General features: G+C 48.0%; 1 protein-coding gene across 1 annotated transcript; it reads right to left on the bottom strand.

Annotated features, from left to right (window-relative positions):
- Positions 1-72: 72 nt before the first annotated feature.
- On the bottom strand, positions 73-13,527 carry SNX15 (sorting nexin 15). The gene is made up of 8 exons (XM_043452349.1): positions 13,318-13,527; positions 8,057-8,092; positions 7,717-7,837; positions 4,943-5,058; positions 4,674-4,842; positions 4,217-4,360; positions 917-1,174; positions 73-629 (listed from the first exon to the last, which is right to left on the bottom strand). Exons 1-8 carry the CDS (start codon positions 13,414-13,416, stop codon positions 535-537), a joined length of 1,038 nt encoding a protein of 345 aa, XP_043308284.1. The 5' UTR covers positions 13,417-13,527; the 3' UTR covers positions 73-534.
- Between the last annotated feature and the right edge of the window lie 1,908 nt (positions 13,528-15,435).

Genomic DNA, 15,435 nt, shown 5'->3' with positions numbered 1-15,435 from the left:
CAGCCCAATCACTCAGCCTTGCTGGTGTAGTGAGAAAGCAACGGTCGACAACAGTTAAATGAAAAAGCCTGGTTGTGTTCCAATAAACTTTTATTTTTTAGACACTTAAATTTCATTATAATTTTCACCTGTCACAGAATATTATTATTTTGGATTTTTTCAACTATTAAAAAAAAGTAAAAACTCTTCTAGTTCATGGGCCTTATAAAAAAAGGCAGTGGGGCATATCCAGCTGTGGGCAGTAGTTTGCAGACCCCGGTTCTAGATGGATAACAGACGGCTTACGGACCAGAGCTGCAGCCTCCCATATCAAGATAGAGACAGGCAGGCTCAGACGTGTGAGTCCCTGATTCCAACGTGGCAGGTGTGGTCAGGGAGCTGAGAATTCATTATTTTTCTCATTCCTGGTCCAGTTACATACAGGAATGGCCAGGTATAGGACCACGTGATCAGGCACCAGGAAGAGAAGAGGGTGGCTGGCAGTGCTGGAGCCAGAGTCCTGGGAACGGGTCCACTCCCATCTCGGGGTGGGAGTTAGGGCAGATGCAGGTGCAGGATTTCCTCTGCCCGCTTCAGGTACTCGGCCGCCTTCTTCTTCACACCCTCTCGGCGGGCAGGTGATGGGTCACCTGGGAAGACAGAATGGCTCAGCAGGTACCTGGATTTAGAACCCCTGGTCTAGCTCCTTACTGTCCACAGAGCATCACCATGTGTCTTTCCCTGTTCCTTGGGAGTCAGATATATGCTCCCCATTTTACAAATAAGAAAACTGAGGCCGCAAGAGATAAAGCAGCAGCCCAAGGTTACACAACTGGTCAGTGAAGAGCAATTCTGATCCTTGTTTTTCACTTTCCTTTCCCTTCACTGCACCATCCAAGATCCCAGGCCTGACCCTCCAGCCTCCAGTCTTGCTCACCAGGAACTCCCTGGAGCAGGATGTGCACGCCATCCCGGTAGCCCTGCAAAGCGGCAGGGTAGGCGCCTGCCTTCTCGTCCCGTAGGGCCTGGGTGATGAGTTTTGTGGCTTGGCTCAGATAGGCAGGGGCGGGCTCTCCTTCCTCGTCGTCTTCCTCTGCTTGTCCACCTGGCTCCCAGGGTTCCTGGTCCAGTCTTCCAGATTCTGCCTCCAATGCTGCCAGCTCCCCTACGTGGGTAGGACTGGGTCCTGCACCTTCTGTAATCAGATATGGAGGACTCAGGTCAGACTGGCCTTCCTTTTCCCTGGGCCTGCTGCCCAACACCAGACCTCTCTGGCCCACCAACCTGTCCTGGGTTTCTCAGTGCCTGAGCAATCCAAAAGCCACTTGTGCATAGCACACTAGCCATGATCTATTTGGTTGGTGGAGTTTGTGTGCTTTTGTAAAAATAGTCTTACTTCCCTAATTCTTTGTTTATAGTGAGATATAGTTGATTTACAATATTATATGAGTTTCACATGTACAACATAGCCTAATACTTTCTTTGTGTGCATGCATGCTCAGTTGCGTCTGACACTTTTGAGACCCCATGGACTGTAGCCTGCCAGGCTCCTCTGTCCATGGGATTTTCCAGGCAAGAATACTGAAGTGGGTTGTCATTTCCTACTCCAGGGGATCTTCCCAACCCACAGGTCAAATCTGGGTGTCCTCTGTCTCCTGCATTGCAGGTGAGTCATCATTAACATTAATTTGCAAGCTCTGGGTCACCGGTTCTACTTCCCTCCTGACTACAACAAATTCAAGAATTTCCTCCACAAAATTTAATTGAAGGATGCTAGGCCAAGCATGCCAGGCCAAGGGTAGAAATGCTCCAAGCTTTGGAATCTTAGAATGATGGATCCAGAGAACCTCCAGGCTTTTTAAAGTCTTTCAATTTCAGCTGAGGCCCCAAATGGGAAGAATTGGGTGGAAGGTATTCACACATTCCAGACAGAAGGGCTCATATATCCTCTAGGACTGGCAAGGAGATGATGAAAGATTCCCTCTGTAGATTCCACAAAAGAAGGCTAGCAATCTGGTGAACCTTGGATGAAAAGGCCTTTAAAGGGAAGTACAGGACTAGGAACCACCACTGCACACCACTGGCCTGGAGAGGGAAGGGTAGGCCTCTCTAGAGCCCCACCAGAGGGACCCCATGTGGAGACCAGGGGCCTTATAGGAAGGTAAGGTGACATTTCACTTTCCAGTTGGACTATAGCCCTTCCTGTGTTGCTCATGAAGCAGAAGACAGAAGAGATCTTGGGACACCCTAGTACTTGAGTTCAAGAGCCTGGTGACGAAGAGAGAGAGATGAGTGCCAGCTCCTCACCTGGAGAATTCTGATGGTAAAATGTTGGCTGGATGACCCTACAAAGTGGGGCAAGGACAGGAGGCAGCATCTGAGCAAAGTGCCCTTCCAGCTTGGTGGGGGCGAAGATTTAGGAGTTTTTCCATGGGTCGAGGGAATATCTTATGGGAGCTGCCTTTGAAGAGTCTTGCCAGGCTCTTGCCCAAGCACCTGGGCACTGGGCACCCCAGGAGGCTTGGCTGGGGCCAGGCATAGTGCCTGGATCCTGCCTCTCTGTAGCCAGGTTCATCAGCCACGGTGACATTACCCCTGCCTTTCTCCTCCAAGGGACATTCCTCACACCCTGGTTACCATGGCCAGGGGCCCAGCCACCAATCAGGCCCGAGTTGCGGGGGTAGGTACAGGGTAAGGCTGAAAACTGGATGAAAGACTTGAGGTCCTGATTTGGATCGGACATCAGAGTGAGAGAACTCAAGTGCCTGAAATGATCAGAAAGCTCAGGGCCTGCCCAAGAGATCACCAAAGGGTAAAGAAGGGAAGCCAACAAAACAGGCTGAAAAAGACAGCTGAGGAAGCCAAAATGAAACTGTCATGATGACCCGAAGTGCAATCGACCACTTCAACACCCGAGCTGCAGTAACAGCATAAACTCAGAGAATTTTAAAATGAAAAGATCCTGAGTCTCAGAGCTGGGGATTGTCAAGCTCCTGATCTGACAAAGAGCTCAGGACCAGGGCCTCCGTGGGGTGGGGTGGGGGGCCTTCCACATCTGTTGCCCTCACACGCCAGAGGCTGCCCTAGGGGCTTCCTCTGCTGTCCTTGGAGCCCAGACCTCACTGCCCTTCACCGACAGGATCTATAGCCTTCAGGATCTACAGCCAGACCCTGAGCCAGCCAGGAAACCTCCACCTCCGGCTCCGAGCAAAAGAAGTCAGGCCCTCTCAGGGCAGTGTGACACCCTGCTGGTTTCAAAGCGTTCTCAGGGAGGGGATCCACAGTGGGAAGTGGCTCACTTCCTCGACAGTTGCTCACTGTGCTGGGCTACCCAGCTGGCCAGGGCAGCAAAAGCACCTGGGAAGAGGCTGCTGCTGCTGCTAAGTCACTTCAGTCGTGTCCGATTCTGTGTGATCCCACAGACGGCAGCCCACCAGGCTCCCCTGTCCCTGGGATTCTCCAGGCAAGAACACTGGAGTGGGTTGCCATTTCCTTCTCCAATGTGTGAAAGTGAAAAGTGAAAGTGAAAAGTGAAAGTGAAAAGTGAAAGTGAAGTCGCTCAGTCGTGTCCGACTCTTAGCGACCCCATGGACCGCAGCCTACCAGGCTTCTCCATCCATGGGATTTTCCAGGCAAGAGTACTGGAGTGGGTGCCATTGCCTTCTCCGTGGGAAGGGGCAGTTCAGTTCAATTCAGTTCAGTCGCTCAGTCGTGTCCGACTCTTTGCGACCCCATGGACTGCAGCACGCCAGGCTTCCCTGTCCATCACCAACTCCCAGAGCTTACTCAAACTCATGTCCATCGCATCGGTGATGCCATCCAACCATCTCATCCTCTGTCGTCCCCTTCTCCTCCCACCTTCAATCCTTCCCAGCATCAGGGTCTTTTCCAATGAGTCAGTTCTTAGCATCAGGTGGCCAAAGTATTGGAGTTTCAGTTTTAGCATCAGTCCTTCCAATGAATATTCAGGACTGATTTCCTTTAAGATTGACTGGATGGATCTCCTTGCAGTCCAAGGGACTCTCAAGAGTCTTCTCCAACACCTTCCTTGGGAAGGGGCACTGCTTCTAATTCTCATCAAAGCTGCCTTTCACCCACAGTGGGGCACCTTTCTCCGATTTACACAGGCAAGGTGCAGCTGGGGGCTATGGCTGCCTCTGCCTCCCTACAGGTAAGGACCTCCTGCCCAGCTCCATCCCCTCACCCTACCCCCACCCAACTCGTCCCAACTTGTTACCTTCCTTGGAGAAGGGGTCAAACAGGGCAAGCTCAGCCTCGGTGAGGGGGCCTCGGGCAGGGGAACTGGATGCCTCCTCGGTGCTCCCACAGTTAAAGAGGAGATCCAAGGCCTCCTGAGCAGGGCTGGATGGTGGTGGGTCCGCTGAGGAATAGATCAGTGGGGTCATTCATGTCTGCTTTTATTATTATTTCCCAGCTTTCAAAATGTCATTACCCGCTCACTGAAGCCTTGCAGCAACCATGGGCATAGACAAATCCATTCTTAAGGTTTGTGCCCATTTTACAGATTAACAAACTATAGCCCTGAAAAGGAAAATGACCTGTGCAGAGTTCCTCAGCAGGATGGTGGTAGAGGAGTCGGGAATGGCTTTTCACTGAGGAGGGAGTGGTTCCCACCCCCCAAACATACAGGCTCTGGACCCTCTAGCCCTGGCTCGCTCTCCCGCCCCACATACCTGGCACCTCCAACTCCTCAAGGCCCCTTCTCTCTGCAGGAAGTGGCTGCGACAACCAAGTCTCATGCGGCTGGGTCCGGGGCTCGTCGGGCGGTGGTGTGGGAATCAGGGGCGGGGGAAGGATGTGCAGGTCTCTGGACACCTCGGAGGGCCGAGTCACCTCCCCACCCTGCACAAGAGAAAGACCAGCCGGGGGAGTCACAGGGGACGGCGTGTGGGCAGGTAAGCTTCCCAGGTGCTGAGGACCGGGGAAGAGCAGGTGCACATACCCGGAAGAACTCCTTGAGTTGGGGGCTGTTGTTGAGCGCGGGAATGTGCACAGTGAAGCGAAGCAGGTCCTCGGCCCCCTTTCGCCGCTCCTCAATCACCGAGGCTTCAAACCGGCCTGCACCCACCAGGACAAGGGACAAGGAGACAACAGTGACCCACGGGGACTTCTGGCCTCCAGGCCGCTTTTCCTGGTCCTGCCTGAGAGGATCTGAGCAGCCCACTGGCCCCCACCCCATTCTCTCAGAAATCTTCCTTGGCTCTGCCTGGGGTGAGGGTCTTGCAAAGAGGGACCTATCTCCCTATTCATCCATTTACCGGATGAGTATGGAGCACCTACTATGTGGTTAGTTCAGGAGGCGAATGAGAGCAAGTGAGGTCTCTGCCCTCATGGTTATTACATCCTAGACAGGGCGAAGCAGGCAACCAACAAGAAACAAATAATTTCAGATGGTTTCTGCCGGAGCCAGCGCACGAGATCCCACCCATGACAAGGTCATGAAGGAGAAAACCTGACAGGCAAGGCGGATCAGGTTTTCAGGGGTTTCAAAAAGGCCAGCTCACAAGATCCCACCAATGACAAGGTCACGAGGAGAAAGCCTGACAGGCAAGGCAGATCAGGTTTTCAGGGATTTCGAAAAGCTGCCCCCGGAGCTCACCTTAAAGATGATATCTGTCTTTCTCATGCTTGCTTCAATAGACTACTCCCTAATTTCTGTGACACAGGCAGAAGGCCTTCCCCGATCTCTTTCCAAATAAGAATCAATTTAGAACTTTAATCAATAAGTTTCCCGGTGGTGGTATTTTATGAGATTATCCAGAGTGAAAGGAGTGTTTTAATTTAAACTCCTTTGTTGGTATTTTAGTTTTAGTTTGTTTGGCAAATGCGTTATTGCCCTTGGTACTAATATGCATGATTGCTCATAATACCCTAATCATAAAATAGCATAAATAACCTGATCATATAAAGGCCCCAATAGACATAGAGCCCTTCGGGGAGTGAGGAAGCCCTATTAAGAAAACATAAGAAAAATTATTCTAAAGGTGGTTATTGGGTTGACGTTTGCTTGCTGTGTTTTGCTTGCTAAGTTTTTGCTTTTAATGTGCTACGGTTGAGTTATAGAAACCATTGTTAATATAGTTGAAGATCTAGAGAAATAAGAACTTAGCCCTAGTGTGGTAACAATGAGATGGTTGCTAATTGTCAGCCAGGAGTGCTAGGCAGAGGCTGCCTCACTGAAGCCGCAGAGTCTGTGTGGGGTAAACTTCTTAGATAAATGCAACTGACAACTTCTGCAGAAGGATTAATTTTTGTGTTAACAAGGTTATACTTCTACTCTGTACTGTTGCCCTATGAGACTGCTACCTTTCAGTTAAGGTCACCATAGAAACAGAAAATAGGTTTACATTCACCTGACCTGCATAAAATGTTAATAGGCCCCCAGGTCAGAAGATAATGTACAAGACCCTCATAAACAAAGAAGTATGCAGAAAACACCCTGGTTTCATGAAGGACAAGCTGATGTAATGTTAAACTATCTTCCCCTTGGAAATGTACTAACTTAGGGTATAAAAGCTACGGTAAAAAATAAAGCATGGCCAGACTCTGCTGCATCCCCTGTCTGGTCACTCTCTCTCTCTCTCTCCCTCCCAGACTTGGCCCTATCAAGGCTGGTCTCATATGTCTTCTATCTCTCGCCGACGCCGTTCATCCTGAGGGTACCCCTGGATCCTGCCGAGCCTGGACCCCGGCAGGTTTCGATGTATTAGGGAGGAAAGTAAGACTCAGAGAGGAGAAGTGACTTGCCCAAGGTCACACAGAAAGTAGCCCCATGTTTACAGCTTCTCTGTTCTGTTCCAGGCATCATGTAGAGTTATTTAACTCTGAGCTAGTTACCGTGCTGCCAGGGGGAGTTATCCCACTGCCTGGCATAATTTGCTAGCGAGGACCTTTCACCTTGCTACAAAAGAACATCTCCTGTGAGTCCAGAGACACAAGTAACAGACCAGCCCTGTCTAGGAGAAATATAATATATGAGCCTCATATGTAATTTACAATTTTCTAGGAGCTGCATTTAAAAAAAAATAAAAAGAAACAGATTAAATTTTAATTATATATTCTACTTAACCCAGTATATCCAAAATAGTCTCATTTGAACATGTAATCAATATATCAACTACTGAGATAGTTTACATTGATTTTTCAGTGTATTCGGCCTGTACAACACATCTCAGTCCAGACGAGCCACATTTCTGGTGCCCCTCAGCCACAGGTGGTTCATGGCTGCTCTTTCTGGACAAGTGCAGGTCTAGAAGAAACACCAGCTTGTGGCTTGGAGTTCCAGCTCAAGCCCCTTCATCCTGAGCCTCAGTTTCCTCATCTTGAAAATGGGGCTAATGAGGACAGGAATTAATATTAAAGGGCTCGACACACAACAGGGCAGAGCCATTTCCCCATGTGTAAAATGAGACCGTCTCTAACGATGCCTGGGTCAGGAATGCCCTCCCTGGAGGAGGGCATGGCAACCCACTCCAGTATTCTTGCCTGGAGAATCCCATGGACAGAGGAGCCTGGCAGGCTTCAGTCTATGAGGTCGCAAAGAGTCGGATACAACTGAAGTGACTCAGCGCGCACACACACAAGGGCCCTTCCAGTGGTCTGAAACACATCTTTGCCGGGAGTTTCAGATCCCCTCCATCCAGCCCTCAGCAGCAAGTGTCCCCTTTGCTCAATGCTCCCTCCATCTTTGGCCTGAATGTCTGAATCAAGGCTCACCAAACACCTGGGCGCGGGGGAAGGCTGGAAACTCCTCGAGGCGGCGGAAGAGGTTGCGGTGGGTGTAGGCCAGGTCTCCATGCAGCTTTCGAAAGTCACTGTACCGCTTCCAGACCACCACCTAAGAGGGACACGTGACTTGACTGGGCTGAGCAATGGTGGGAAGCGGCCTTCCCCACCCCCAGCCTGGCTCCAGGCTGTGTGTGCATTAGGGCACAGCACCCCCTCCTCCCAGAGCCAGGGAGAAAGAGGGGCTGGTCTTCTGTACAGTTACCAGTGTCCCTTCACTGTTTTCAGATCTGGAATCGGGAGATGGTCCCCTTCCTCCCATGAGGCTCACCTCTTTGACATCCTCTGGGTCCTTCTTTGAGATGAACTGAGGAAGAAAGGCAAGAACCGGTGAGACTGACATCCATCGCCTGTAAAAGACGGCCCAGCTACCTCCAAGCCCCCTTCAGAAGGGCAGAGCCCTTCAGCCAGTGGTATCAAGGGGTCCTGGTTTAAGGCCTTGAGTATAACTTTGAGAAGTTTTTGTACCACGTACCTTAGTTTCTTCATCTGTCAAACTGTTACCGACCTGGGTCTTTGGACTCTTTAATCAACAGAAACTGATGAGGCTGGCTGAGAAAATCAGGCAAGGCTTTAATGGGACCCAAATGCAGCACAATGGGTGGAAAACAAGTGACAGGTACCCTTATTCGCTCTCTCCGAGGAGGGCTGGCTGGTTCCTTAAATGGGGCGAGGGTGGGGGCGGATCAGTGGTCTGGGCCCGAGGGGTGGCTTGAGTGATCAGCTCATCCCCCTGGTGGTTCAGTGTGCAGGGACCACGCACAGCGCCCTGCGTTTTGCGCCAGGCGCCTCTGAAGCGGCAGTAGGTTTGTGGCCTTATTGTATCTCACAGTTCACAACTGCCTAGACTTATCATGCAGGCAGTTATTTTGAGTCCCTGATAGTTTCTTTCTTTTTATTTATTTTTTATTTTTTAATTTATTTTTATTAGTTGGAGGCTAATTACTTTACAATATTGTAGTGATTTTTGCCATACATTGACATGAATCAGCCATGGATTTACATGTGTTCCCCATCCCGATCCCCCCTGCCACCTCCCTCCCCATCCCATCCAGTTTCTTTCTTTTTAAAAAGTATCTGTCTATTCGGGCTTCCCTGGTGGCACAGATAAGAAAGAATCTGCCTGCAATGCAGGAGACCCGGGTTTGGTCCCTGGCTCAGGAGGATCCCCTGGAGAAGGGAGTGGCTATCCACTCCAGTATTCTTGCCTGGAGAATTCCATGGACAAGAGGAACTGGCGGGCTACAGTCCACGAGGACGCAGAGAGTTGGACATGACTGAGCAGCCAACACACACTTTTCTGTTTATGTATGTATTTACTTGGCTGCACCAGGTCTTAGTTGCAGCACATGGAATCCTTTAGTTGTGGCATGCGGACTCTTAGTTGCTGCATGTGGGACCTAAATCCCTGACCAGGGATTGAACCTGGGCCCCCTGCACTGGAAGTGTGGAGTCTTAGCAACTAGGCCCGCCCTTATAGTTTCTTCGTATTCTGTTTGTCTAAGTGCAAGTGTAAGTACGCCAGTACAGGGTCGGTCCCAGGTCCCAGCCAGTCTCAAAATGGGAGGATCCCTAAAGACCCATCTAGAGGACTCCATCCTCAACCCAGCTTTTATCTCACTTTCTTCAGAGGGTAAGTCCCTGAATTTCTTTCTGAAACCAAAGACCTTCAAGTTCTCTAAAGAATGAGGTTCTGTCCCAGGAGCCACACCTCCGTTCAAGGAGGAAGCCTCTGTGGGTGAATGCTCCTGGACACGGAAGTGAACACTCCTGGACACGGAAGTGAACACTCCTGGACACGGAAGAAAACTCACTGGGGTTGTGAAGAGCAGACTGGTGTCTGACATGGAAAAAAGACTCCGTTTTCATTAGGGCATGCTCATAAGAATTAAAAAATAACACCCTACAGCTTGAAGTAACTCTGACAGTTTCCAAACATCTCCAGTTCATTATTTTACATCCTAGGGAGGCAGGTATGATTCACGTGCCCATTTAAAAGATGAGGAAATGGAGGCCTAGAGAAGGCTTGTGACCTGTGGGGGGACTACTAGCATTGAAACCCTGGCCTTTGCTTTTTACAACAGGCTTGCCTAAAATATTTTGGGTAAAAGAAACTATATTGAAAAATCATTGTGGAATATGTACCTGTCAAAGGACTCCTTTCCAGAATATATAAAGAACTCCCGTGTGTGCGCTCAGTCACTCAAGTCGTGCCTGACTCTTAGCAACCCCATGGACTGTAACCCACAGGCTTCTCTGTCCATGGGATTTCCCAGGCAAGAATACTGTAGTGGGTTGCCATTTCCTTCCCCAAGGGATGTTCCCAATAGGAGATTGAACCTATATCTCCTACATTGGCAGGATTCCTTACTACTAAGCCACCAGGGAAGCCAAAAGAATTCCTGTAGGTACATATATACACAGACTATAACTCAGCTATAAAAAAGAATGAAATAATGCCATTTGCAGTAACATGGGTGAACCGAGATATTATCATACCAAGTGAAGTAAGTCAGAGAAAGGCAAATATTATATGACATCACTCATATGTGGAATCTAATTTTTTTTAAAGATGCAAATGGACTTATTTACAAAACAAATAGACTTACAGATATGGAAAACAAACTTGTGGTTACCCAAGGGGAAATAGGGGAATAAATCAGGAGCTTAGGATGAACATACACACACTACCATATATAAGATAGATAACCGACAAGGACATACTGTTTAGCACAGGGAACTCTACTCAATATTCTGTGATAAACTAAAGGAGAAAAGAACCTAAAAAAGAAAGAATATATGTATCTGTATAGCTGAATCACTTTGCTGAACACCTGAAACTAGCACAACATTGTAAATCAACTATACTTCAATAAAATTAATATAAAAACCAAACAAACAAGAAGGGGAAATCTTGCAGTTCATGTAAGAATTGTTGGAAACAAAGTATAGAAAATAGTAAATAAAAAAAGAACTTTCTGTAAATCAATATCAAAAAGACAAACAACTCAACTTTACAAAATGGACAAAATACTTAACAGGCAACTCCCACAAAAGATGTTTGAATGACCAAAAAGATAATGAAAATATGCTCATTAGTCATAAGAGAAATGCAAATTTTAATATCCCAGTGAAATACTACACACCCACCAAGAATGGTTAAAATGAAAGATGCTGATGATATCAAGTGTTGGTGAGAATGAGAGTATAAAATGGTACAACTACTTTGGAAAACTGGCAATTACTAGGAAAAGTTACACATATGCCCAGCAAATGACCCAGCAATGCCCAGGGACTCTTTTTTTCAACTCTTATTTATTACTGAATTATAGTTGATTTTGAACTTATTTTTGAACTGTGGTATTGGAGAAGATTCTTGACAGTCCCTTGGACTGCAAGGAGATTTAACCATTCAATCCTAAAGGAAATCAGTCCTGAATATTCACTGGAAGGACTCATGCTGAAGCGGAAACTCCAATACTTTGGCCACCTGATGTGAAGAACCGATTCATTGGAAAAGACCCTGATGCTGGGAAAGATTGAAGGCAGGAGGAGAAGGGGACAACAGAGGATAAGATGGTTGGATGGCATCACCAACTCGATGGACATGAGTTTGAGTAGGTTCCAGGAGTTGGTGATGGACAGGGAAGCCTGGCATGCTGCAGTCCATGGGGTCGCAAAGAGTCAGACCTGACTAACTGACTGAACTGAGATAGTTGATTTACAATATTCAGGTATATATACATACATAAATAATCTTTTTCAGATTCTTTTCCATTAGAGTTTATTAGTTTATTACAAGATGGGATCCTGGTGGCTCAGACAGTAAAGAATGTGTCTGCAATGCAGGAGACCCAGGCTTGATCCCTGGCTGGGGAAGATCCCCGGAGAACGAAATGGCAACCCATTTTAGTATTCTTGCCTGGAGAATTCCATGGACAGGGGAGCTTGGAGGGCTATAGTCCATGGGGTAACAAAGAATCGGACACAACTGAGTGACTAATACTTCTTATTGCAAGATATCAACTATAGGGACTTTCCTGGCGGTCCAGTGGTTAAGACGCCAGGCTTCTATTGCAAAGGGCATGGATTTGATCCCTGGTCAGGGAACTAAGACCCCACATGCCTGGGGGTGAGGCAAAAAAAAAAAAAAAGGTACTGCCTATAGTTCCCTGTGCTATACAGTAGGGCCTCGTTGCTCATCCTTTTTTTAAAAAAAGATTTATTTATTTATTTTTGGTTATACTGGGTCTTCCTTGCTGGGTGTGGACTTTCTCTAGTTTTGGAGAGTAGGGGTTACTCCAGTTGTGGTGCGCAGGCTTCTTTCATTGCAGAGCATGGTCTCTAGGGCACACAGGCTCAATGGAGCACTAGCAGCTGCTTTGTGGCATGTGGCATGTTCCCGGATCAGGGATCGAACTTGTCCCCTGCTTTGGCAGGCAGATTCTTAACCACTAGACCACCAGGGAAGCCCTAATCTATCTTATATATAGTAGTTTGTATCTGCTAATTCCAAACTCCTAATTTATTCCCCACCCCCCTTTCCTTATGGTAACCATGTTTGTTGTCTGTCAGTCTGTTCATTTTTAAATAAGTTGATTTGTATAATTTTTTTAGATTCCAGACATAAGTGATACCATATGGTATCTGTCTTGGGATTATCTTTTTATTTTCATTTTGTAATTTTTTTTTAATATTTGCATTTTTTAGATACAGGAATGACACAAAAGATTGGAGGAAAGACCATTTTAAACATCTAGGATTCTGCATTTAAATCATTTAGGAAGTCTTTACATTTCTGCTTTACTTTAATATCTATTAATGCACTAGTTTAATAGTTGCCTACTTCAAAACTGTAAAAATACAAAAACATTTACAGTGAAAAATCTTCCCCAATTAGTTCTTGTATGTCATTCTACAGATAATGTTATACTGTTTCTATTTTTAATTCCTTTCATGATATCCTGTCTCTATACACTTATAACGTTATCACTACATATATCAACTTTCCTCTTAATCTACTGACTTCCTGTTGTGTCTGTGAAGAGGCTTATTCCTTTACTTCTTTTGAAGTGTATGAATTTTTAGTCATACACAGGCATAATTTTTTGAAAAAATTTAAAGTAATTCAACTCCTTAAAGAGTTTTCATATAAAGATGAAACAAACCAATAGACAAAACTTACTCCAAGAGACTGGAGACCTAATCAATATTTCGGCTGAGCCAGAGTTTTCAGGTTAACTTAAAGAAATTTACAGCCTGACGCCAAGCTGCCTCGCATTGGGCGTGGACACCCACACCTCGCAGTCGGGGAACTGCCGGCACGCCCTTTTAAAAGAGCAGCGCCCTCCTGTGGCCCCGCCCCTTGATGGCTAAAGAAGTAAACTAAAGCCGGTTAACCACCATCCCCCCCTTAAAGGGGAAATCCATTCTGTCGTCTAAAACGGGAGCTTCCAGCAGCGTCTTGCCTTAAAGTAAAACACGGCCCTGCTCTTGTTAAAAGGGTAAAGTTCCCGCTGGGCCCCACCCTACCTGCGCCGTCACTTTGTATTCAGTGTAGCCCTTGGGGTGGGTCCGGGGGTCGGAGACTGTGTAGTGTCGCAGGAAGTCGTCTTTCGCCTGCCGGGACATGGCAAACAAATTGGAGCGGAGCTGACAGCCGGCCTCCGCCTCCTCCACGCCGCCCCCGCCCCTCCAGTTCTGTCTTCCCAGTCGCCGCCTCGCCCGGGCCTGCGCCCTTCATCCTACGGTCCAGGGAGCTGGTCGCAAGTGACAGTGCAATTCTCGGCCAGGCGCTTGGCCAAGGGAGCGTCTAAAAAGTTCTCGATGGTTGGTAAAGCAGGAACCAAGTGATTCGGGGAAGGATTGGGGAAACTGGATCACTCAGGTCTGCTTAGAGATAAGCCCACCCCATGCGATGGTAAACCCTCATCACATATCGCCAAATGACTTCTTTGCTTCCCAATTCCCTTCTTTCATCCAGTCCCCCAAATTTTATTGTGTTCAATATGTGCCAGACTGGCAAATTATTTCCCTGTCTCCTTCCCTAGGATTCGCTAAATTCACGTTTTCTGTAGGTAGGGGAACATAAAGAACTCCAGAGAAGTACAATGGGGACATGGGTTCTGAAGTCACACGCCTTACTAACTACAAGAGTTTCCCTTAACTACTCGAGCTGCAGCTTCTCATCTCTAGAATGGGGATGTTGATATAGAATCTACTGCAGTGGATGTTTCTCTTTTTCCTTTGTGGGTCTGTCCACCATTCACCCCTGCCTCTGTTAGCACCATAGAACCAGATCTTTGGAGGTAGTTCGCTAGTATGTGCAGCCCTCCAGCCTCTTAGCTCAGAATCCAAAGGTGCTAGCTCCTTTCCTTGCCCCAGGCTCCAATTGGGGGTCAGGGACTCCCTCCTGAAAGCCTTGACTCTTGAGTGAGGGACAGGCACAGTGCCTGGTGAGGGGACAACGTTGTTCCTAGAGTACAGCGTCGGCTGTGGGTTTGGCTGCCCAGCCTTTGGAGCTGTTCAGTCTCCATCGAGATGCCCTGAGTTCCCAGTATCTGTCCAAGAAAGGTTCTTTCTGCTGAAGGCAGTGATCTGTGTCTGGACAGCGCACCCAGGACCCTGACTGATCCCACCACCACCAGGCTGTGAAGCCTGGAGTAGCACGGGTGGCCACTCTTCTTACTGGAACTCAGATGAGTGGGTGCTATAACTTCAGAAACGCAAAGCAAACTCCCAAACCAGACTCTTGGGAACGTGGAAACAGGGTAGTTCATCCGGAGGTGTTTGTGAGGGGGCTGGGATGGGGTTGTGTCCCCTCTCACAGCATACACAGGGCTCCTCTGAGGACCCCTTTCTTGGTTGGGAAGACCCCTGGAGAAGGGAATGACTCCCCACTCCAGTATTCTTGCCTCAAGAATACCACGGACAGAAGAACCTGGTGGGCTACAGTCCATAGGGTCACAAAGAGTCGAGACAGGACTGAGTGATTAACAGACACACACACACACACACCCCTGGTTTTCAGAATTCTCTTGGCAGGGCCCTGGCTTCAAGTCCCCTTTTTTCCCATCATTCCCTCCCCTCCCTTGCCCGGCAGCTCCCTATTCTCCCATTTCTGCCCTCTTTATCCATCTAAGACCTTTCCCATCTAGGTCAGCCTAGCCCCTGGGCTTTCTCCTTCCATAGGAGTTCCGTCACTGGTAGAAGTGAACAGAAGAGCCTTCTCAGAAGGCAGGGGAGAAGGAAAAGCTGCAAATGCACAGGGGAAGGGGGTCTGCTCCCTACATTCCCACTGGGTCAGCTTGACCACATGATGCAGACTTTCTGCTGCAGCTCATCCTCCACATTCAGAGGACTTGTGATGACTGTAACCTTGTTATTTTTCTTATTTGTCTCTGGACTTCCCTGATGGCTCAGATGGTAAAGAATCTGCCTGAAATGTGGGAGACCAGGTTTGATCCCTGGTCAGCAAGATCCTCTGGAGAAGGGCATGGCAACCCATGCCCTCCAGTATTCTTGCCTGGGAAATATTTGTCATTAACCATGAACAGTTACCTTCACCTCTGAATGAAAGGATGCTGCTTACTAAGGGCCCCTAGGAGGGCTTGAACACTGGGTTGACTCACCCAGATCAGTGGATATCTG

The sequence above is a fragment of the Cervus canadensis genome, chromosome 29 (assembly GCF_019320065.1).
Source record: "Cervus canadensis isolate Bull #8, Minnesota chromosome 29, ASM1932006v1, whole genome shotgun sequence".
Classification (NCBI taxonomy): Eukaryota; Metazoa; Chordata; class Mammalia; order Artiodactyla; family Cervidae; genus Cervus; species Cervus canadensis.
This window is presented reverse-complemented; position numbering and strand designations above follow the sequence as displayed.

Bases quoted from the DNA above. Each gene is read 5' to 3' on its own strand.
- SNX15 (XM_043452349.1), bottom strand. From the start codon at position 13,416: ATGTCCCGGCAGGCGAAAGACGACTTCCTGCGACACTACACAGTCTCC. The intron at 8,093-13,317 runs GTAGGGTGGGGC...TTTCTTCCTCAG, and splicing joins AATACAAAGTGACGGCGCAG to TTCATCTCAAAGAAGGACCC. The intron at 4,843-4,942 runs GTATGTGCACCT...TCTCTTGTGCAG, and splicing joins AACTCAAGGAGTTCTTCCGG to GGTGGGGAGGTGACTCGGCC.